The sequence below is a fragment of the Xenia sp. Carnegie-2017 genome, unplaced genomic scaffold, assembly GCF_021976095.1.
Source record: "Xenia sp. Carnegie-2017 unplaced genomic scaffold, XeniaSp_v1 HiC_scaffold_23, whole genome shotgun sequence".
Lineage (NCBI taxonomy): Eukaryota > Metazoa > Cnidaria > Anthozoa > Malacalcyonacea > Xeniidae > Xenia > Xenia sp. Carnegie-2017.
Window position 1 is genome coordinate 17,023,778 of NW_025813486.1, and position 22,365 is coordinate 17,046,142.

General features: G+C 32.4%; 1 protein-coding gene and 2 long non-coding RNA genes across 4 annotated transcripts; 1 reads left to right on the forward strand and 2 right to left on the reverse strand.

Moving 5' to 3' along the window:
* The first annotated feature begins 483 nt into the window (after positions 1 to 483).
* On the forward strand, positions 484 to 2,856 carry LOC124449775. The gene is made up of 6 exons (XR_006949586.1): positions 484 to 559; positions 669 to 769; positions 1,574 to 1,652; positions 1,762 to 1,862; positions 2,611 to 2,689; positions 2,799 to 2,856. It is a non-coding gene; the product is annotated as an uncharacterized LOC124449775 (long non-coding RNA).
* A 7,368-nt stretch (positions 2,857 to 10,224) lies between these two features.
* Positions 10,225 to 13,699, reverse strand: LOC124449473. 2 transcript variants are annotated; one of them, XM_047000389.1, is made up of 2 exons: positions 13,584 to 13,699; positions 10,225 to 12,030 (listed from the first exon to the last, which is right to left on the reverse strand). In XM_047000389.1, the coding sequence occupies exon 2, from the start codon at positions 12,028 to 12,030 to the stop codon at positions 10,729 to 10,731; it is 1,302 nt and encodes a 433-aa protein (XP_046856345.1). In that variant the 5' UTR covers positions 13,584 to 13,699; the 3' UTR covers positions 10,225 to 10,728. The 2 variants fall into 2 exon arrangements, with proteins under 2 accessions (XP_046856345.1, XP_046856346.1); XM_047000390.1 differs by lacking the exon at positions 13,584 to 13,699 and adding an exon at positions 13,327 to 13,409.
* Positions 13,700 to 18,115: 4,416 nt separating this feature from the next.
* Positions 18,116 to 22,193, reverse strand: LOC124449445. Its single transcript, XR_006949400.1, has 5 exons — positions 22,080 to 22,193; positions 21,605 to 21,695; positions 19,100 to 19,155; positions 18,705 to 18,806; positions 18,116 to 18,365 (listed from the first exon to the last, which is right to left on the reverse strand). It is a non-coding gene; the product is annotated as an uncharacterized LOC124449445 (long non-coding RNA).
* Positions 22,194 to 22,365: the final 172 nt, after the last annotated feature.

The window sequence follows — 22,365 nt, forward strand, 5'->3', positions numbered from 1 at the left end:
ACACATGAAAGATGAGAATAAGTTCTATGATTATTTGTTTTAGCTTGACAGTATGGTCTGACCATGTAGCTTTTCTCTATTATTCAAATATGACCTGGCCAGTCAAGAATTCTTGCGCAATTAAATAACTGTACCTTTTGTGTAGAGACTTTAGCTCACTTTAAAGGATTTGATCGATTTAAGTATAGGATATTGGCCAAAAATGATCAGACTTTACACATGTGAACACAAATTTTACGTAGCAATCAAACTAAGAAAAATTCGACGGCGTGAAAACGTCGGCTTTGTATATCTTTAGGGTTTTATCGCAAATTGCAAGACTTCATAAACTACTTGCTTCAGAATTGGCAAAAAGTGAAGATCTTAAAGTATGTTCATTGGTACAGCCATGACAACTTGTTAGTTAATACATGCATGGCCAAAAGCGATGTCCTAAAAAATGTCACTGAATAAAATGTTCTAATTTCTCTTGTTAAAAAGGAGGAGAATAGACGAAAGAAAGATGAGTTGGAGTTAGCACTGAAAAAGAACAACCAACTGTTGGCGAAAAAAGAAGATGGTACGTTTTACTGTAAATGTGATTGAGTATTCAGTTACTGTTGGTATATGTTGTTATGTTATTCTAATATTAGTTTTGTAGCATCTGACATGCAGTGTTTGTGTTCCAGAATTGCATAGCACTCGTAAAGATCTTGAACAAGTTAGAGAAGAAGAAAAAAAATTGAGACAGGATTATTATCGTATTTTGTCCTTAAACAAACAACTTGAGGTGATTTGGCCCTTCTCCATTTTTTTATTAACTCTATTACTTAATACTTTTAATAACACTTTTTTGCGTTAGGCCTCTACAAAATTTTTGAACAATAGTTTTTTTTGAAGAATTATCAACATGAAAATAGTTCTAAAGATAGCTAATACCATAGTGAATGGTAAAAGTAATATAATAAGTTGATAGTTATTAAAAGAACTGTTTTTAGTAAAGAGCACTAAACCAATAGTTCTAAATTAAAAGACACGATGCATTTCGGCAGACTACTCATCCCGCCGTTCATTCTTTCAGTTACGTGTTATGGAGGCTGTTTTAATTAAGTTAATCAATCCCGTCCTCTGCCGACAAAAGGATTATGTTTTTAATTTATCCCTGTTTTGAGAGTCATCTCCCCTTTTGGAGATGACGTATACATTTTCTTGGCATTATAAATATCAATAGATTGTATATTTTCATTTAGCAGACGTTGACACCTGAGGAGTAGTCTGCCGAAATGCATCGTGTCTTTTAATTTAGAACTATTGGTTTCGTGCTCTTTAATAAAAACAGTTCTTTTAAGAACTATCAACTTATTATCTTATTTTACCATTCACTATGATATTAGCTATCTTTAGAACTATTTTCAGATTTGTCCCCACGACAAGTCTTTATTTAGTTATCATCATATGTTTATTTTTGAAGATCTCAAACTATGTTCATTGGTACAGCTATGACAACTTGTTAGTTAATAGATTCATGTTCGAAAGCTATGATGTCATAAAAAATTTCATTAAATAAAATGTTTTATTTTCTCTTGCTAATAAGGAGGAAAATAAACAAAAGAAAGATGAGTTGGAATTAACGCTGAAAAAGAACAACCAACTGCTTGCAAACAAAGAAGATGGTACGTTTTACTGTAAATGTGATTGAATATTCAGTTTCTGTTGGTATATATTGTTACGTTATTCTAATGTTAGTTTTGTAGCATCTTACGTTTAGTGTTTGTATTGCAGAATTGCATAGCATTCGTAAAGATCTTGAAAAAGTTGGAGGAGAAGAAAAAAAATTGGGACAGGATTATAATAGTATTTTGTTGTTAAACAAGCAACTTGAGGTAATTTGGCCATTCTCCATATTTTATAAATCCTTTTATTCAAAACTTTTTTAATAACACTTTTTTGCGTAAAATACTTTGCTTTATAGGTGAAAATACATGTTTTCAAAGTTTATAACTTATCATTATAGTCTTAAGGCAATTACACTTGTTTAAGTATTTGAAGTTTTCCGAATGGAAACGGCTGATTCAAAAATCATTATAAATCAGCGTCTTTAATTTACCCTCAATAAGGACTTTCAATAATGAAGTAAAAAATAATGAAATGCATTTGTGTGATGGATGCATATTATGACAAAGTTTGACGATAAATCTCTCTGTGAGCAAAAATACATGATGTTAAGCTTCCAGAAATTTAATAATCCTTTTTTTTAATGTTTCGATTTCTTTTCTGTCGTTTGTTCCGTACTTATAATTTATCGTTGTCCGCGCTGCCACTAGTGTCATTTAATCTTAATTAGAGTTTCTAATCCATTGAAATAAGATAGTGAATTAATCAGTTAAGAAAAAAATTGCAGAAGAAATCAAACAGTTTATAGAATCTCACTGGACGTAAATTATACGAAATTTGGAGGCTTTTGAAAAATTTTGAATAAGAAAAATTATCATTATATGTTTCCTTCTTGAAGATCTTAAAGTATGTTCATTAGTACAGCCATAACGAGTTGTTATTAAATACATGCATGGCCAAAGGCGATATCCTAAAAAATGGCACTGAATAAAATTTTCTGATTTATATTGCTAATAGGAGGAGAATAGACGAAAAAAAGATGAACTGGAAGTAGCAGCAAAAAAGAACATCCAACAGCTGTCAAAGAACGAAAATGGTACGTATTACTGTAAATGTGATTGATTATTCTTTTACTGTTGGTATATATTGTTATGTTATTCTAATGTTAGTTTTGTAGCATCTGACATGTAGTATTTGTGTTCCAGAATTACATGGCGCTCGTAAAGATCTTGAACAAGTTAGAGAAGAAGAAAAAAAATTGAGACAGGATTACAATCGTATTTTGTCTTCAAACCAACAACTTGAGGTAATTTGGCGCTTCTCAAATTTTTTAAACCCTATTATTCAATGTTTTTAATAAACACTTTTTTGTGTAAAATATTTTGTTTCACACGAGAAAATACATGTTTTCAAATTTTACACATGCTGTCATTATAATTTTGCGACAATTACACTTGTTTACGTAATTAAAGTTTTCCCAATGTAAAAAGCTGATTCAAAAATCATTGAAAATCAGCGTCTTTAAATTCACCCTCAACACGGATTTTCAATCAAGACGAAAAATATGAATTGCATTTGTGTGATTGATGTATATTATAACAGAGTTCGACGATAAATGTCTCTGTGAACAAAAATACATGATGCTAGGCTTTAAAAATGACACAATCCTTTGTTTTCAATTTTGATTTTTTTTTGTTTGCGTTTGTTCTGTATTATAATTCATTGTTGCCCGCGCTGCCACCAATGTTATTTAATCTTCATTAGAGTATCCAGAGGCGTAACTAGAACGTTAGTTGGGGGAGTGCTCATTTACACATTCCGTTATGTAAATGTAACTGATTTCTTTGGCACAACCGAATATATGAATATACACACCCCAATTAACGTTCTAGTTACGCCACGAGAGTATCTAATGGTGTCTTCGAAATTGTCGCCAAAGAAAATATTCCAATTTCTATTGTTAATAAGGAGGAGAATAAACGAAAGAAAGATGAGTTGGAGTTAACACTGAAAAAGAACAAACAACTGCTGGACGAAAGAGATTGGTGCTTTCTATCCTGACGAATATCGTGATCAACCCGAGCTCTTCATTTTTCTGTTAATGAATCTTCTTATAATCCATCTGGCATAATTGCTAATTTTGCATGTTTTTTGCAACTGTGTTGCATTACTTTCATTATTGGTATGAAATTTATTTTTTATTTCAAAATAATTTTCAAATATTTCAACTAAATTTGAAATAATGACATCGATACAACGATAAAGTGTGTTTAATAGTCATTTCTTTAGAAAATGTCTAAAATACATAATTTATTGAGAATAACTTTTGTATGACCTATGTAAGATTTGAAAGTAATTAAATGTTCATTTTCTTTTAGTTCTAAGAGTTATATTTTAAGTTAGATTTTAAAGGTCTTACTTTATGCCATGTTGCAATAAATGAGATATGAGTTAACTTAACTGTAGAAATCAAGTTTCAATGAATTTCTATCTATAAGGTGTCTCGTCTTTGTAAATACTCCCGAAGATCTTATGGATATTTATTTAAATTTTTAGTCATGTGATCATTAACTAAGCCAAGTTTATATTAATTGTTACTCCAAGAAAAATTCATATATTGAGTTTTGTTTAATACATATTAGAGAGCTTGTTCTGTTATTATGTGCGCCTGCATATTCATGATTTAAAGTCACCAGTAACAACTGACAAATTTTCGTGTGAATTTAATTTCTATTTTACTATCTTTTCACTTAGTGTAATTATTACGAATTGTGATTACCTTTATTAACACACTGACATATAATTCAACAAGACAATGTAATAATACAAAAGATTTCTTTTCACGTTTGAATAGTTATACCTACGTTAGTGAAAGGTATTGTGTTTTGTAAGTTTTGTTTAACCTGTAATGTTTTGCCAATGTACCCAGGAGCCACTGACGGTCTATTATCCGGAGAGTGGGCTAATATTAATATCAGCACGATGAAAGTATACATGCTTTCATTCAAATCGGTTGTGGCATACTGGCATTGAATTATAAAGTACAAATTTCTGAATATATAAACCTATCCTCCTCTCAACTATAAGCCTACCCCCAAATAAAAAGAAAAATTCTTTTACAATAAAATACTAAACTTACTTGTAATCAATTTTCGAGCATAAGATCAAACTTTTTTAATTTTACGGTTGTTGTTCATCACACATCTTTCTTTTGCAACCAACATGAGTACATTTACTTTGTTCAGATAGTGTGTAAACATTCGGAGGAGAATTGATTCAATTATACTAACTATATTTATAGTTATTGGTAAAATGATTATAGATACATTACTTTAAATGACAATGCTACTCGAGGTTTCTTTAACTTAGGTTGAGTTGAAATTATCTTCTAGGAATAGTTCTTTTCTTAACACCTGAACAAATTGAAAAGTACAATGTTAACTACAACATATAATTCTCTGTTATACTATAATGGTTAAAATTTATTTGTTTTCAAATATAATTTAGTATTGATATTTAAATGGAACTATTTGCATGATTTCTTATATGGTCCAAAGTTTTTCACCTTTGCTGAAATCCCCTGATATGTCAGCCGCAGTTCAGAATGCCACAACGACATGGGTATTTTATTTACAGAAAATTATGAAGGTCAAGAATATTTGGCCCGGAATAATAAATATATCGCAGATTTTCCATCAATTCCTGGGTTTGAAAAAACAGCTTTAAGCGTGTAAAACTTGATCAAATAATTTGTATGATATTTTGGAATTAATAAAACTGAAGTCATAATTTGCACGATTTGAATTGTTTGCATTTCCTTTTCTTCGGGTTTTTTTGTACATTAATAACTTTAAAGCACTCCAATGCATCATAAATACGAGTTGTGTTTTGAAAAACGTCAGTTTAAACATCGCTTTTTCATTTGGAAATACACTTGTATCAATGTAAAACAATTTATTTTACTTGCCAAATGTTTATCTGAGATGAAAAATGTTTAGGGGGAACCTTCTCCGTACATTTAGTGACTATTATTTATTGAATTCCATAATCGAAATTCTTAACAAGATAACATAAAAAATCCTTTCATTCGTTGTTCAATGTTTACAACACAGTTTAAAGGGAATGAGCCTCATAACTCTAGTATAACATCTTTTAAACTTTTACGTTCATAATAATTTACATAAAATTCTCAATTCTAAATGTTTAAGACTAGTGCAATTTTTCTGAAATACGAGTGCAAAAATACGAAACACCAGTGCAGAAAAACGAAATCTCAGTACAAATTTCTATTTAATATTGATCCTGATTGGTTATTCTAACAAAACATTAATACAGGAGCAAATCAAAGTAAAGCATTTCAACTTGTCCTTCGGAGCTGATTCAGTATTGACATACAGTCTTTTAAAAAGTGACTTGTGCAATTTTTTCCCAAATTGCATTTGAAGCCATGCTATTATCTATACTAATAATATACACGAAAAAAATTATATCAGTGGCGTAGTCAGCCCGAAAGTTTGGAAGTGCTATGTAAATTTCAGATAATTATAATTATTCATTTAACAAAAAGAATGATAGCACAGCGCTATAACCAACAACTACAAACAATAACGACCTTATCTAACAACATTTGAGAAATTAACCTTCCACTCCTCTTCCTTGTAAACCAGACAAGTCTACTCAAAAGCAGAGAGTGTTATATGCTACAAGTCCCGGGCTTGTGACCGGTATAGCAGAGAATTATTCATTTCTTTATAAATATATTGTTTTCACAGTGAGTGAACACAAAAAAATTTACATATCACGACCAAACTTGTTGGCTGGCTTCGCCACTGACCAATGTTACTCTTTTTTTCATAAGACCTATTTTTGACTGCCTGTGTAGCTGGCTCTGTTGATATTTTAGCAATAATTATCAGATACTAGAAAGGCAGATAAACTCAAAGTGTCAATTTTCGAAATCTTTTTTTTTTCGAGAGTCAAAAATCACTGGTTCAACGGCTTTTTGTAAGAAATGAGTTTTCCTTTTTCATTGTTAAATTTCTATATTTGTAGTTACATCTAGTAAAATCTTGTGGCTTGCTTAACACCATGTGATGTCCTTTGCAAAAGAAATGAGTATTAAAAATTTGGCAATCAAAACTGGATAATCTGTTTCCCCCAGGACAACATTAATTCAAACAACTATAGACAACCAGCCTGAAAAGCTGCACCAAAATACGAGTGAATGTTAATAATGTTATAAAACAACTGTATAAAATCCTAAATAAGATAAAAATTCTCATAATTGAAATATATTAGGCAAACAATATAACCAAGTAATACAGCATTAAACAAAACTATATTTTATGTAAAAGAGAGTAAGTAAATGAATTGTTAATTATTTAAACATTGCTTTCAACAGACGTGAAGTAAAAAGATTTAATCTTGTGGAGGAGAAACCTCTTTTATTACAATACGTAAAACTGACTTAAATCCACTCTTTAAATCTGCGTTACTATAACCGGCGCAAATACCGATCCAGAAACCAACTTGCACTTTTACTTTATGGATTTTATTACAATATCCTTCAATATGAAAATGTCGATGGATATCTTGTGCCAATCCATTCCCCATGTAAAGAATTCCATCGACAGGAAGAGGATTTTTGCATTCTACCTCGTTGAACGTAAAATGCCTAAGTTTGCAGCAAACATTACATACACATTGTGAATACGCAAGGTCCCTGAATAAAAAGCTTAAAGAGGTTTGCTGTCATATTTTTTGCTGAAAATACAGTTCAAAATTGTTTTCAGAGTGATTATAAGAATTATGTGATTTTTCAGTTCTCGATTAAAGAATGTGTCAACCACGATGAATTGCGCGCTTTTGTTTGTGTTTAGATGGTTAGTTTTTGAGCCTGCGGCACACTAAATTCAAGTTCGTCACTACGACGTCTAATTTAGCTGAAAAATTTAGCAAAAAACATTAATTAAAAAATTATCGAGTTTGTAAAATTCAAAACACGTCAAAAATTTCAACCTCCGAATCCGATTTGCCATTGTCTTTTCGTTTTATCATATTTACGAGTCGGGTGTTGTTTAACATTCCGTTTTGGACTTCCGCGCTTGGGAGACGACGCCATTTTAAATCAAAAGTTAATAAAATTACTTATTTTAAAGTTGTTGGTTGGTCAAAGCTCAATGGATAACAAATAATAACACTAGCCGCCATTTTCGCTGAGAACCCATTAAGCATGCGATATTTATAACACCACCAAAAGTCAACGTCATCTCTAAATTGAGAGATGATGTCTAAAACAAAAATAAATGAAACACGTAATCTTTCTGTAGGCAGAGGACGGGATTAGTCAACTTAAGTAATGCAGACCAGAGCCATGTATTTGTAAGAGTTTGTACACGTATTCTTCTATGCTTTTTTCATTGTGATCAAGGTTATTGGGTAGATATTGTCACATGGGCAACCAGCCGCCATTTTTCTTCCAAAAGTGCAAATTATAACCATTCTTCACGGACGAAATAAATTATAAAAAAATGTTTGCAATGATTTTATGATGCGTTACAATAGTTTCAATCAAAGCGATGAAGAATAGAAAGATACGCACTCCCTTGTGGCAAAAACAGTATTAACGGCGTATAAATTACATCCACTGCATTAAATAAATGCTTTTCCATTATTATGACACCTATAAACAACTGAATTCTAAAAGTAGGGTTCATTATCTATTTATAAATAAGTAAACTCAACAGAAAATTTGTCTTTCCACTATTTGATGCTTTATATTTGCTGGCTTTTGGAACAAAAATGTCAGACGCTAAGTAATTTTAGTTCTAGTACCCCAACTCTCGTAATAGAGGGGCTCTGATACAAACTCCATGGCGTGTAGCTAAAATAATGAGCGATATTTTTTAATAACTCCAAAGTTATGATCAGAGTATGATTTGGTACATCGAGTGTCGCTCAAATGATGTTTTCCAATCGCTGAATCACATAAAATCAATTTTTCACTCTTACAGTCGCTTTTTGGTTGTTGTCTTAAAGGAACAGTTTTATTTCTAATAGAAGCTGGTACATGTTACTTTATTTTATCACTCAACCTTTGAGAAGTTCTTCTTATAAGCGAGCATCGCACTCACATTTTAAAATATACAATACATTGCTTGACATTTGTGCTGGCAGAGGCGCTTTGGGGGTGGGTGGTAGTCATGTTATAAAAAGGATTGGAGCCCTTTATAAGACTTTAAAATAGGCTATAAATTTTGACGATACGATGCGAGAAGTTTCGAATGTATTAAAAAAGTTTAGAATGTCTTACAGCAAATTTTGGACATATTTTTAATATTTATCTCGAAGTATATAAAGTTTCGCACGTATGATTTGAGTATGTCATGTTGTATAATAAGTTTAGAATAAATTACAATCTGGGGCCTCATATGTTTTCACATTGAAGAAAATGTTTATTTAAATGCAAAAATATTGACAAAAATATATTATTTTCAAATGCTTTAGGGTGCAGCACAAACAAACTAAGCAAATTCTTATAAAAATGGTGTCGATTTTACAATCAAAATTTTAAATACTTAATTCCCATCAAATTTTTGAAATGGGCAATAATTTAGGGATGTGTTACGTCATTATGACGTCATTGATACAATGAAAGAAAAACACACATTTATTGTTAAAACCTTGTGACATGAACTATAATTTTCATTGTGCAGTGATCAAAATTTGGTGCAAATCTTTATGGGAAATATCTCTTTGTCTGTATTTTTTTCATGACATCACTATTTTTACGTCATTTTCTCATCTAAATTTGAAGTCTCAGCTTTGGTAAAAACCCTTTTCGTGTTTTGCATGTGAAAGTGCTTTATAAACTCTATGTTACAGTCTTTTACTAAAAAACACACCGGCATGTTTGCTTTTGCTAAAACTCGACAAGTCTAGCATAAGAAATTCAGCATTTCCAATACTGGAGAAATTGTCAACTCAGAAACCAACTTGCACTATTTTGATGATTTTCTAATATTTCGAGACCTGCCAAAAATTAAGTTAAGAAAATCTCAAACTAAAGATTTTTTTGAATATCAAGAACTTTTTTTTAATTCAGTAACTTTGTCGTACTTTCCATTTTTATCATACAGCGCACAAAATTTTTCACTAATGCAATATTACTTTATATTTAATATTTTAAACCAAATTTTTCTGGATTTGAAATGAAGCTTTGTGCTCTCATTTCAGTCAAAGAAGTTTGCCAGTAACGGTCAAACCCTTTCTCAATTTGCTGATCACCCTTGCTTGATTTGAAGTTCTATGCTTTCAGAGTGAAATTCTCAATAGTTCCCATTAATGTTAACAACAAATTCAATTTATTTTTTCCTGAAACAAATTTCCTAACTTTAAATACCATATTGTCATCAAAACATTGTTGTAGCTTATATGAGTTGTCGCACAGTCAACAGATAAATTAGGTTAATAAGCACCCTTATGACTTGACTTGATTTGCATACATACGTCTTTAATTAATGACAATTTTATGGACAGCGGACCAAAAAGCTAACACAACAGAGTTTGTAAAAATAGTTGGGCAACATCACAAACTTATATTAATCTAAATTTATATTTTCATACCAGTTGTGAATGTGTTCATGAAGAAACAATTTAATTTTCAAACTAATTATTTACCAATCAGATCAGAGACTTTCTAAGAAGCATCGCTTATAATTCACAAAACATTGAAGTTTTTAAGATATCCATTTTGCGCAATCAGTAGCATCATATCGAATGATGAGTAAAATATCATCAATTACACCTGATTAGTCAATGTTTTATAACGCAATCACAGGTTGCACACAACCAGACCTCACAAAAATTTCGTCAACTTTCGCTCAATCCTTTTATTTGTATTACTAAGTTTGTGAGGAATGTAAACAAATGTCATTATTTACTAAATGTAAAATTATTGTGGAAATTTATAAACAGAAACTAATAGCTACATTGTCTAGAAATAAATTGAGATCAATTTTTTACATAAAACCAACAATATCCTTTATTTGGCAGAATATGAATATATTTTAGCTTTACTCGATTTTAAGGTTTATCGGCATTTTTCTGATACACCTAAATGCACACAATAATATATTATTTATGATATGCTGAGTTCCAACGTCCAACAAAAGCATTCTCAATTTTTTTGTGTTCTCCTATTAGTATTTTCTCTAAATACTGCATCCAAGTGAATGAACAATTCGTTCTGTTCACGCGACTGACGTAACAACCTGCAGCAGCCAAAGCCAGCGGTTGACGATCCAATTCCTGTGATACTTTGCTTAACAACTGATCATCAGCATTTTCATCTTTAGTGTAATGTTTCAACAGCTGAGAGCATTCTCCATCATTCATTCCACTACATATAGAAATATGTTTAGTAAACCCATCATATTGAGGTACGTCACCTGTATTCTGGAAAATAAATATTATTTGTCCGTTTAACCATTCGGGCTTTTTTATTTGAGGTAGCAATGGACAAATTTTTTTTGGATGTACCACATTGTCAACAATTATCCACCAATTTTGCCAAAATTTTAATCTAGTTGATAATAACGACCTCAAGTTTTCAACTTTCTCGATTGTAGTGGCACTCTCCTCCAAACATCTTTTAACATCAGACTTGCTACAGTGTGAAAGGTTTCCAAGTTCACAGTAGGTTTTTAAAAGAGAATCAACATCGCTTCCATCAAGAGTCATTACGAACGAAATTTCATCTTTCCAATCACACGATATTTTTTCAAAAACTTGTCTGGCAAGTTGAGTTTTACCACTGCCAGGTTTACCAGAAATGTAGAAATATGTAAGTTCATTTTTGCTATCAATCCTCAATTGTTTAAGGTCTTTGATGATTTCATCTCGTAATTGACTACGTTCAACGATGAAATGATCGGGCTTAGAAGGAAGACTTTTAAATGAATTAAAACTGTTTCGATTGTTTTTTATTTCACTGATTTCGTCAAGAGAAAATTCCAATTCTCTAAAGGATTTTTCGACAATACTAACTGTTTCATCGAAATCAATATCTGGATATTTGCTTTCATACCAATGTGCATCTTTGTTTCTTTGACCTCGTAGCCCATGAATAGCGTCCTTTGTATGTTTGTCAAGATGCTTTCCAATTGAGTTTGAATAAAGTATTGCAGTGAATAATATTTTGCAATCCCACTTACTGGTGTCTCCATTCTCATATTTTTCTTGGGTATCTTTGTCTAGTCTTTTTTTTGCTTCTAAAATGCAAAGTTGCTTGCCACTAATGTCATTGTTTTTCCATTCTCCATGTGTATCCTTATAATGAAAGTTCCATTTTTTAATGAAAAATTGCGCAAGTTCCTTTTGAACAGCAATAATAATTTTTTTAAGATATAATACGTTAAGGGTTTCTCTTGATTCCATCTACAAAAAAGGATTTCAATAAGAAAATCAAAATCTAATTAATAAAAACTTCAATAGAAAAGTATTTGGCTTTTTATCACAACAACAATTTAAATCATTATTAAAATAAAATTGTTAGTTCGTGCGCAATAACATCGAGAAAGCCAGAAAGGCATACTAAAAAATGATTTTATGATTTATAGTAAGTTTGTAAAATCGTTCATAATGCTTGATACATATACCTACGCAACATTCAACAAAACTATGAATGAATACATGAGTTTCCATTCATAGGAATAAACATATTTTTGCCATAAACTATTTACTATTGTTACGGGAGCAACTGCAGTTCGAAATTTTTTATTTTTGCACTCAACTTTTCAATTTGTTGTGTAATTAACTAAAACGCTGAATTAGGTCTCTTGAAATTGACTCAATGTTTACATTCGCGTGACCTCGCGTAGGGCTTTGTACAACGTGCAGGCGGTGCAGCTAAATCTTGCAAGCATTTCTTGAAGAGTCACCTGTATTATATACATAAGGAGAGAAGACAAGATATGTCATTATTCTTTACTAAAGCGGTCAGAAGCTTTACGACGCATACAAAAAATGTTTGTGAGTATGCCAGCGAATGTAAATTCATATGATCATTTTATTGCGATCAAGTGTCGCCCACGTACGTGTGTCACGCATTACAAAAATAACATGGAATTCAAAAGAAGCATTTGGTTTGTAGTACTTTACGTTTTTGCAGCATAAGCGCGACAAGGAAAAGGAGAGGATCAGCAATATTTAAGAGTGAAAAAAATAAAATTGTAGAACTCCAGTACGAGAAACAATGGTAACAAACTACTTTAGGAGTCTGTTCGAATGCCCCCAGTGATTAAATATTCAAGCACATATATACGCCACAACAACAATAATCGGCAATTTTCGTCATATATATAAGATTTATAACAGAAACGAAAGATCACAATCGCAGTATTACTAACAAAAGACTAAAACTAATAAAATACTTCAGCTGTAGGATATCTTGTGGTGTGATTTTAATAAACAATGCTTATTTAAAGCACAGATGAATCGATTTGATGATGAACATTTTACTTACAAAACGACTTTAAAAATTAACAATTCGATTATAAAATTCACCCATATCAATAGAGCACAGGGTTGCAAAGTCGCTACAAAGAGTTGACATTAAGACTTTTCAAGAAGCAAAGGAAATTTGCTTCTTTAGGGTAAATGCTAAGTAAAAAATAATAAGTATTTCACAAATAACTCGTCTGGACCGGACGTTGAATAGTTCAAGCAACTTACTTTGTGCTAACGACAACAAGGATTTCTTTATGACAAGAAATAACGTTCTTGCAAATTTGTTTGACCGAAACTACAGGTTTACAATGTTTTAATGGTAATAAAGAAAATATATTTTTATGGCAGTTAGTTGAGACATTTATTGAATCTTCCGAATTTTCCATATATTAATTACTATATAGCAGGCCTAAAATTTGCTTTATTGTTCACATTTATACATCGTAGGCACACATGATATTTTTTGTCGTTTATTTACAAACCTTTTATTGCCAAAGACTTCAATTTTCATCAAGTTTTTAGACTTGACGTTCTTGGCTGTTTGTTAAATGTGTGCTTTCGATATGTGGCAAATTATTCCCAGTCACGAAAATTATGTAACTGCTGCTACGCACCAGCGTGGCAGCACACGTATTCTTGACATGCTCAGGCTGGATTTCCACTTGCGAATTTTTTCCGCCAGGCGTGCGTGACGGACACGATTGGCAGAAGGAAAAGGAAAATGCGCAAAATTTAGTTGTAAATATCGTTTTACAATCATTAAAAACAGAGCTGCACGTATCTTCCACTGTTGCTTGTACCTAGGTTTCTTACAAACATCTTGAAAAAGAATTTCATTTATGAAAATGTTAATGATACTCGCATTTAGTTTCGTTTTTATTTTATTTTTTCAATTTTATTTTTTCAATGGAGTACAAGAATATTCTAATAACGAACTAAAGGCATTTTATTTTGCGCCTTTTCTGTTTCCGTCTGCCATCTGTGTCCGCCATATTTATATGCATCCGCCATCAGTACCCGTTTTTCATCTACACCCATTTTTGGCCACGAGAGGCAAAAACTCGTCACTTGCGTTATGTACGCTGTGAATGTTGTCATACCATATAACCAATAAAAGAGCTTTAATAGCGATCAAATTTTACCTCATGACCAAACAGCAAAATATATGCTACAAACGATGTGTACCAATGCTTATACGCATTTAATTACATATTTTCAGTAAAGTCAAGATGCTATGAGAATTGAGTATGTTTCCAACGATCAACAAATAATTTTATTCAAAACATTTTGTACTTGTCAGCTCTAAGTCCTTTGCGATTTCTTCATACGCAAAATTGTCTGTATTTTAAAAGTCTTGCGTCTCGCAATGAACAAACAAAGATAGTTTGGTCTTAAGTCACGAGTTTGTCTTCCAACACTTACTCGCACGATTACTCGCTCATGAATTCATTTGTAGCGGTAGCCTATATTCTGCTGTTCGGTCATGAGATGAAAGAACCAAGAACGCGTAACATGTTACGTGAAAATTTTCTCTAACAATAGAAAATATGATCGTGCTTTCTAATTTGAAGAAGAATAAGGATATTGTAATTTGGAAACCAGACAAAGGCTCTGGTGTAGTGATTTTAGATAGGAAGGACTATAATAGCAAAATGCTAGACATTTTAAACGACGAGAAAAAGTTTTGCAAGCTTCGTAAATTGCCAGATTGCGACAAAACCTCTTCAATAGAAAGGAGATTACAAACATTTCTCTTAGAATTAAGAAAGTCAAATCAAATTAGTGAGAATTTTTATACTTTAGTTCGCCCAACCAGTGCAGAGAGACCACGCATGTATGGATTGCCCAAAATTCACAAAGAGGGCGCTCCATTCCGACCAATTCTTGCCATGATTAACTCAGCTCATCATGAGTTAGCTAAACAACTGTCAGTTGTACTTTCACCTGTTTTATAGAAGTTCTCAATTCACGCTTTAAAAGATTCATTTACTTTTACTAATCAACACAAACAACTAAATGTTTCCGCTCATCATAATCTGACAATGAGCTCTTTTGATGTAACCAGTCTTTTAACAAATCTGCCCTTAGAAGAAATCATCGAAATCTGTGTTGATAATCTTTTTCATTCGGATATGGCTGCCCCACCCATGTCTGAAGAGGCTTATAGAGAATTAATGTTGGTGGCCACTAGAGGAGTTGAGTTTGGTTTTAATGATATCATGTACAAACAAATTGTTGAGATGGCTATGGGTTCTCTTCTTGGACCAGTACTTGTTAATATTTTTGTAGGCTATTACGAGTGTAAGATGTTTGCCTCTTCTGGGCATCCAGAAGTGCTGTGGTACAAACGTTACGTTGACGACACCTTTTCCCTTTTTCGATACGACAAAAATCACCAATTATTTTTACATAAGCTCTGTTCTCTTCACCCTTCTTTAAGTTTTACGTCTGAACACGAATCAAATTGTCAGTTAGCGTTTTTGGATGTTCTTGTCCATAAACGCAATGGTCAATTCATTACAAGCATTCATCGCAAGACAACTTTTACGGGTCTGTACATACGCTTCGACTCTTTCTTCACACAGAAAAGATTTCTTTAGTAAAGTGTTTAATAAAGCGAACGCTTAGACTGTTATCAGAGGAGTTTATTGAGGGTGATCTCAACTCATTGAAAAATATACTTCTCTCAAATGGATTTCAGGAAAAATGCTTGATAAACTTTGTAATCCACAAAAATGTGCAGAATAGGCCTTTTGGACCAGCTAAGTGTCCTGTGTTTATCAAACTTCCATGGATGGGTAAGGCTTCTAATGATATTGAAAGGGAAACTAAGAATATTACGGAGAATTTGTTTTTCGCGAGCAATGTTATCTTTTTAATTTATGTTTTTAATTTATCTCTGTTTTGAGCGTCATCTCCCCTTTTGGAGATGACGTACACTCTTTCTTGGCATTATAAATATCGGTTGATTGTAAATTTTCGTTTAGCAGACGTTGACACCTGAGGAGTAGTTTGCCTAAATGCATCGTGTCGTTTAATTTAGAGCTGTTGGGTTAATGCTCTTTACTTAAAACAGTTCTTTTAAGAACTATCAACTTATTATATCACTTTTACCATTCACTATGGTATTTGCGATCTTTAGAACTCATTTCAGATTTTTCACCACGACAAAGTCTCTAATTTATTATTTGATACTTCTTGTCGCTACTTTGTAGAATCGAATTTTGCATTTGATATTTCTTGACTTGAGTAGACCGAGGTCACCTGACTGAGTGAGATCACTTGTTTCCAACTGTTAAAATAACATGATGTCAATAACTAGATGTTACTATCGAATAGGGGAGTGTTGCCTCGCCTCATTTGTCAGCAAAAATTGCAACACCTTCCGCTAGGAGGTTGCAGAAATTACGTTTGCGGATAATCTCAGTTTCCCGTATCGAGTAGTTAAGTTTGTTATTTTAAGGTTTTTCCTAGATAGAATAAGTTCACTAGGTAATCATTATGAATAATAGTGTTAACAAAAGCATGCTTCTGTTTATGACATTTTATCTTTTTATTGTCAATGTAGGCCTGTAGTGATAGTGCCTGCATGATTTTATTTGGGTTTGGTGGGGAAGGATGGGGGGGAGGCAATGTGTTCTGTTTTTCCTAATGCCAAAGATGCTGATCTTGGAGATGCTGATTTCTTGCCTGTATAGTAATATGCACCTGCATGGCCTGCATGAAATTTACAAAACATTTAAAAGAAGTTAACATTTTCGTAAAATGATCGGAACCGGAACCCATTATATCCAGAGCAAACCATTTGAACACATTGATCCTAGTTGAATTGGTATTGTTTGAGACAAATTGAGTGATATTGAGAAGCAAATTACTCGAGCTGTATCAGATAAAATGGAAATCAACCTCTTTATAGCCAGTAATCTTCGCCTAAAGCGTACTTCACACACATATGACCTAAAAATGTACTTCTGTGTTTATTATGGTAAGGCAAAATTTCATTGTGGAGAAACAAAAGTGACAGAGCTACGCATTCAAATCACAAAGCATGAATTGGCGCTTTCTAAGCTCCTGCTTGAGCAAGAGAGCAAAAAGACATCTTTTAATCAATCGAAAGATATACTTTGCACGAGGACTGAAATTGATTCATTTTAAATGAAGAAAGATGACTACCTAATGAGTGGTTATAAAGGCTGTGGCTTATCGCAGAAATACGCCTTTATGCAAAGGATCGGTGTATAAAAAGTAAGTTGAAGGCTTTTCCAGCTGATATTTTCCCAAACAATTGCTACTATCATAAGTAACAACATAGCAAATTTTGTGGAACAAAAAAAAGGTATTAAACAATAATTCGTGGAGAGGATCAAAGATATTCTCCGCATATTGACAAATTCATATTACATAATATTATTGTAATATTGATAATAATATCTAAAACAAGCACGACTAGTAACAATATTTGCAAACATAAATACAATATAAAATAATGGATTTTTGCTAATGTAAAACTATGAAGATGGACAAAATGTTAAAATGTGAGATAATTAAAAACAATATATACGAGAATAATGACGTATCTAGTTCTCAAACTTGGCAATGCTATGTCATTTTTTGTGTTCATCTTACTGTAAAAAATTTTATATTGCACAACTAAAACTTATGAACTGCCAACACCATTCCAAGTTTTACAGCTAACGACTATACCAATTTTTCTTTTAAAAGAGAAACGTGGATTGCACTCTCTTGCAATTCTGTAGGTAATGATTCTATAGGCCAGCGTTATTAAACAAAAAACTTTTTTAAAGAGTTCAGGCAATTTTTGTCATGAGTGATTAAGTGTTTTGAAATTATTTTTACTTACTTTTAAGCCACTTACTGCTACTGCCTTTTTGCTTTAAAAGAAACATTCCATTTGTAAATTGCATAGAGTTGTCTCATATGTGAAGAACTGTATTTGTAGCTTGTATCTTCTCTAACTCAGCTGACTTTGAAAATGATTTAAACAGCAAACGAATTCAACTTTTAATGTAATGCATTTTTTATTTAATCATTACAACAATTACCATATCATTGCAATTTAGCTTATAACTAAAAATTAAGAAAGACTTTTTAAAAAGTAAGAAAGTAAGAAGAATTTAAAAGGTTTCAAGTGGATCATTGTTCTTCTTATTGAGTTGTATGCCATTGAGTACGGGTGGTTTCTTAGTGTACGGCAGTGGTTTGAACACCAAAATATGAGCATATTTTCCACCACCAACATACACCTTGATAAATATTTACATTTAATTAATGCGTATCATTGCGCAAGACATTACCAATATTTCAAGTTCATAGAAGTAAAATAAACAATATCATGAAACCATTCATTACACAATGTTTCACGCCTTACGGCGATCATCATATTGTTTTCATTCACCTGATGATCGCTGTAAGATGTGAAACACTCTGTAAAGAATAAGTTTGTGATATCATTTTTTTTACTTTTATAAATTTCTATTTTGTACTATCCATGAAGATATTGAGCACTCTTTTATCATGTGCAATTTTTATTCAATTTTCCATAGCCAATATTATATATTTAGCAATTTTTTATATTGAAGTACCTTGATTAAGTAATTAGTGCCTGATACAATTTGTTTTCTGTACTTTTCTGCCACGTATACAGAAAACTCTTCACCCGCTTTATTTTCAGCGTCAGAGCGAACCTAAGACAGAATATTGCGCACATTCCTTTTCCATTTTATAGCTTTCTAGTCTATCTTTGAAAGCGGAATACGTATTCGACTTAATGTGAGCTTGCAACATAAATCAATGCACTCATTAGAAGAGGAAAGTTTTTACTAGAAATGTCATAAAGACTTTTGACTTAGACAATATTTGTTTCGCACACACGCACACACGTATCAAGAATTGCATGCATTATCCTTGATAACATATCGGGCTATACTCTTGAAACATTGCACTGCCATCAGATAAAACATGTAGAATAAAACCGCACCTGGTTAATAAGTTGTTGAATCTTAGCGCCTGCTGGTTCAACAGGGCCATAGCCGCCTAAAAGTAGGTAAGAAATCGGTATTTGTGGTTAGTCTCTCAAGTATGTGGCATATGTCAGCAAAATGAAATAAATTATTCAATTTTGTTGAGATAACATTATAAAATTGATATTATTTACACTAAATTCGTTCGCGATTTGTGCTCAATTTTCAGTCAAATAACTCTTTGGACCGTTTCGTACGTCTCATTTTACATGTGCCGAATGCATTTAAAATAAAAGATAACAAAGAATTCTATTGTTTTAAATGCATTCGCCGCACATAAAATGCAACGTTTTGAAACGGGCCTTTGTAACCTTTTAGACTAGCTGTACTACTAATTTTGCGAACATTTTCTCTTAGATTTCATGCCGGTGACTGTGTTCAAAGGTAAGAAAATAATGTTTTTTACTGTTTCTTACAAACTTTAACGTTTAATTTGTTATCACTTTCCCAAAATACCATTTTTTTCTTTATCGTTAAAAATTGTTGTTGAAAACAGTTTTTTGATGTATGTGAAATGTCGTTCACTCAATCAATAAATCAACACGCATTTGACTTGTTCTGACTTATATATGCAAGATATCGATGTTGTAGTAATAGGATTCACGACGTTGTAAGCCAACAACTATATGTCTGAGGTAACATTACAATTACGTATTCTTTGCGCATACGCTAATAGCCATCCTTTCAAGAGAAAAGCAGCCGTTTGGAAGTCTTCTTTAACAATTTCGTTTTGCATAATCAAATACTTGGTCATTTTAAAGGGGTTAAAGAAATCTGCTACGTGGACAAATCAAGATTTATCTCATTTTACAGATTTCCAGTCAGCCAAGTTATGTCAATGCCAAACAAAATTTTGAAAATGCCCATTTCATGAATGACACTCACTCCTGGCCTTTTCAACGATAGATGTACAAAACTAGAAAGTTAAATAAGTTATCACTTATCGAATTCAGCTTGGTTATCATTCCTGATTTAAAAAGAGCAGATATGATATGAACAGATTATCCTGATATATTACTCTCTATATAAATTTTAGCAAAAATCCATTCAGATTCATGAAAGATTCAACCCAGCGTGGTCAAATAAGGCTCCAAATTGCCACTTATTTATATATTATATTCGAGAGCTAAACTTCAAAGCTAGCTTAATTCAGCGGATTGTTCGTAAAAAATATAATCTCTTGTCTACCAAGCTTTGGCGAAAGATAAATAATGAAGCAAAAGCATCTGTTTGATAAAGCGAACGCATAAGTTGTACTCAAAGGAGTTAATTGAAAGTGATCTTAGCTTATTAAGGAAAACTTTTGTTTTAAAAGGATATCCGGAAAAATTGCTAAGCAAACTTTTCATATCCACTATCAATGAACGCGATAAACCTTTTACTCCGACCAAATGCCCTGTATTTTTTAAACTTCCCTGGATGAGCAAGACCTCAAATGACATCGAGAGGGAAACTAAAAATGTTTCTGAGAGCTTGTTTTTTGCCTGCAACGTTGTCTTTAGGTATATTTTCAAAAAAATTATTCTACTAGATAGCAGAAAAAGAAAGTCTGCCTGTGCTAATGTCAAGAAATGTAGTCTACAAGTTCAAATGAGAAAGTGATGCTCTCTATTCAGGTAGAATTTCTCAAAAGTTAGGTGATACAATAAAGCAACATGTAGTAGCTTCTATCAGGAATAAAACTGTTCTTTTACGACAAGAACCGAAACTTGATTGTACGAATGAAAATTTAATTTCATGTGACTCAGCAGTTGGGAAACATCTTTTGATTAACACTCACTGTGCCAAATCATATTCTGTCCAAATTTTAGAGTTAAAAAATGTCCCTCGTTATTTCAACTACGCGTCATGCGGTCATGGAGTCTGTATTAATTAAATTGACTAAATCCGTTTTCTGCCGACAAAAGGTTACCTATTTAGCGATGACGTTAACTTTTTCCTAACATCATAAATATCGCATGATTTCAAAGTTCTCCTTTAGCGGGACGTTGATTCAGTGAGGAGTAGTCTGCCAAAATGTATAGTGTCTTGCTATAAAAACAGTTCTTTTAAAAGTGTTGGGTTACTGTTCTGGTTTTAAACAGTTCATTTAAGAACTAGTACGTCGCTGTTTTCACCATTCACCATGGAATTTTGTTCTTTTCAAAACAATTTTTAATATAAGTCATCTCTTTATAGCCTATATTATGTAAAATCACAATTATGTAAAGCATTCATGGTTCGTTTCACTTGTCGTTAGTGACACTCACGCGTGAAACGTTCGAAGAAAGATTTTGATTAGTTCAATGCAGTGCTGTAAAACTAAATTTATCAGATGGAGGGCTCTCTCGACGTTTTTGTCAATAGTGCCTTTTTAAAATACCCATTTCAAAGGTAGAAGGGGGGCTCCTCCCCCAAGCTTATCTTTGGTAGTCCGAGTGAAAAATATTAAATTGAAGCTTTCTAAAGAACGCATAACTTACCAAATCGTCGGTGGCGTGATGTATTGGCGGTTACAAAACTGACAATAGAGCACACAAGGAACATCTTTAAATTCATTGTGGCAGCTTACAACTGTAAAACGAAAAGAAAATAAAGTCATTTCTGTTGCAAAAAGTGCAATCATTTGTTAATTTTTGCCAATCGTGTAAAAATTGTATTTTTGCAATTCCAACAGACTACTGATTCACACATCATTTCCAGCGCTCACAGTTTATTCACAAAGATTGCTCTGAGATTCTAAAGATTGTTTGAACAAAATTACTAAATATAAACTGTGTCAGTGCGTCACTGTGAATATATTTGACGCGGGCAATAATTAAAACGAGAGTGACACAACATTCGACAATATGTTAAATACATTCTCAAATCCTATACCCCTTGATGAGTTACAGCGACTCGTTTCACTCTCATTGATGCTAAAACTTTATCTTAAATGTAAGCTAGTATATTACTCACCATGCAGATTACAATATAGATCTTAAAGGAATGCTTTTCTATGCTTTGTTTTGCTCCTACCCTTCTTGGTTAATCGATAACTTTGTTGATTCCTCCAATAATCTTTGACCGTTGGGGTATTTTATGCAAATCATGGGTTTTTCATATTAACAAATGCACACAAGGTCACTAGAAATTAGTTACGCTCAAGAAAACAGCAAAGCCTCTGGTAGGAGTGGTATATTAACAATGAAAACAATTGTTAACATCGAACACGAAACTGTGATTTTTGTGCATTATAAATGGA

Excerpts from the sequence above, each read along its gene's own strand:
- LOC124449473 (XM_047000389.1), bottom strand. The coding sequence starts at position 12,030 with ATGGAATCAAGAGAAACCCTTAACGTATTATATCTTAAAAAAATTATT.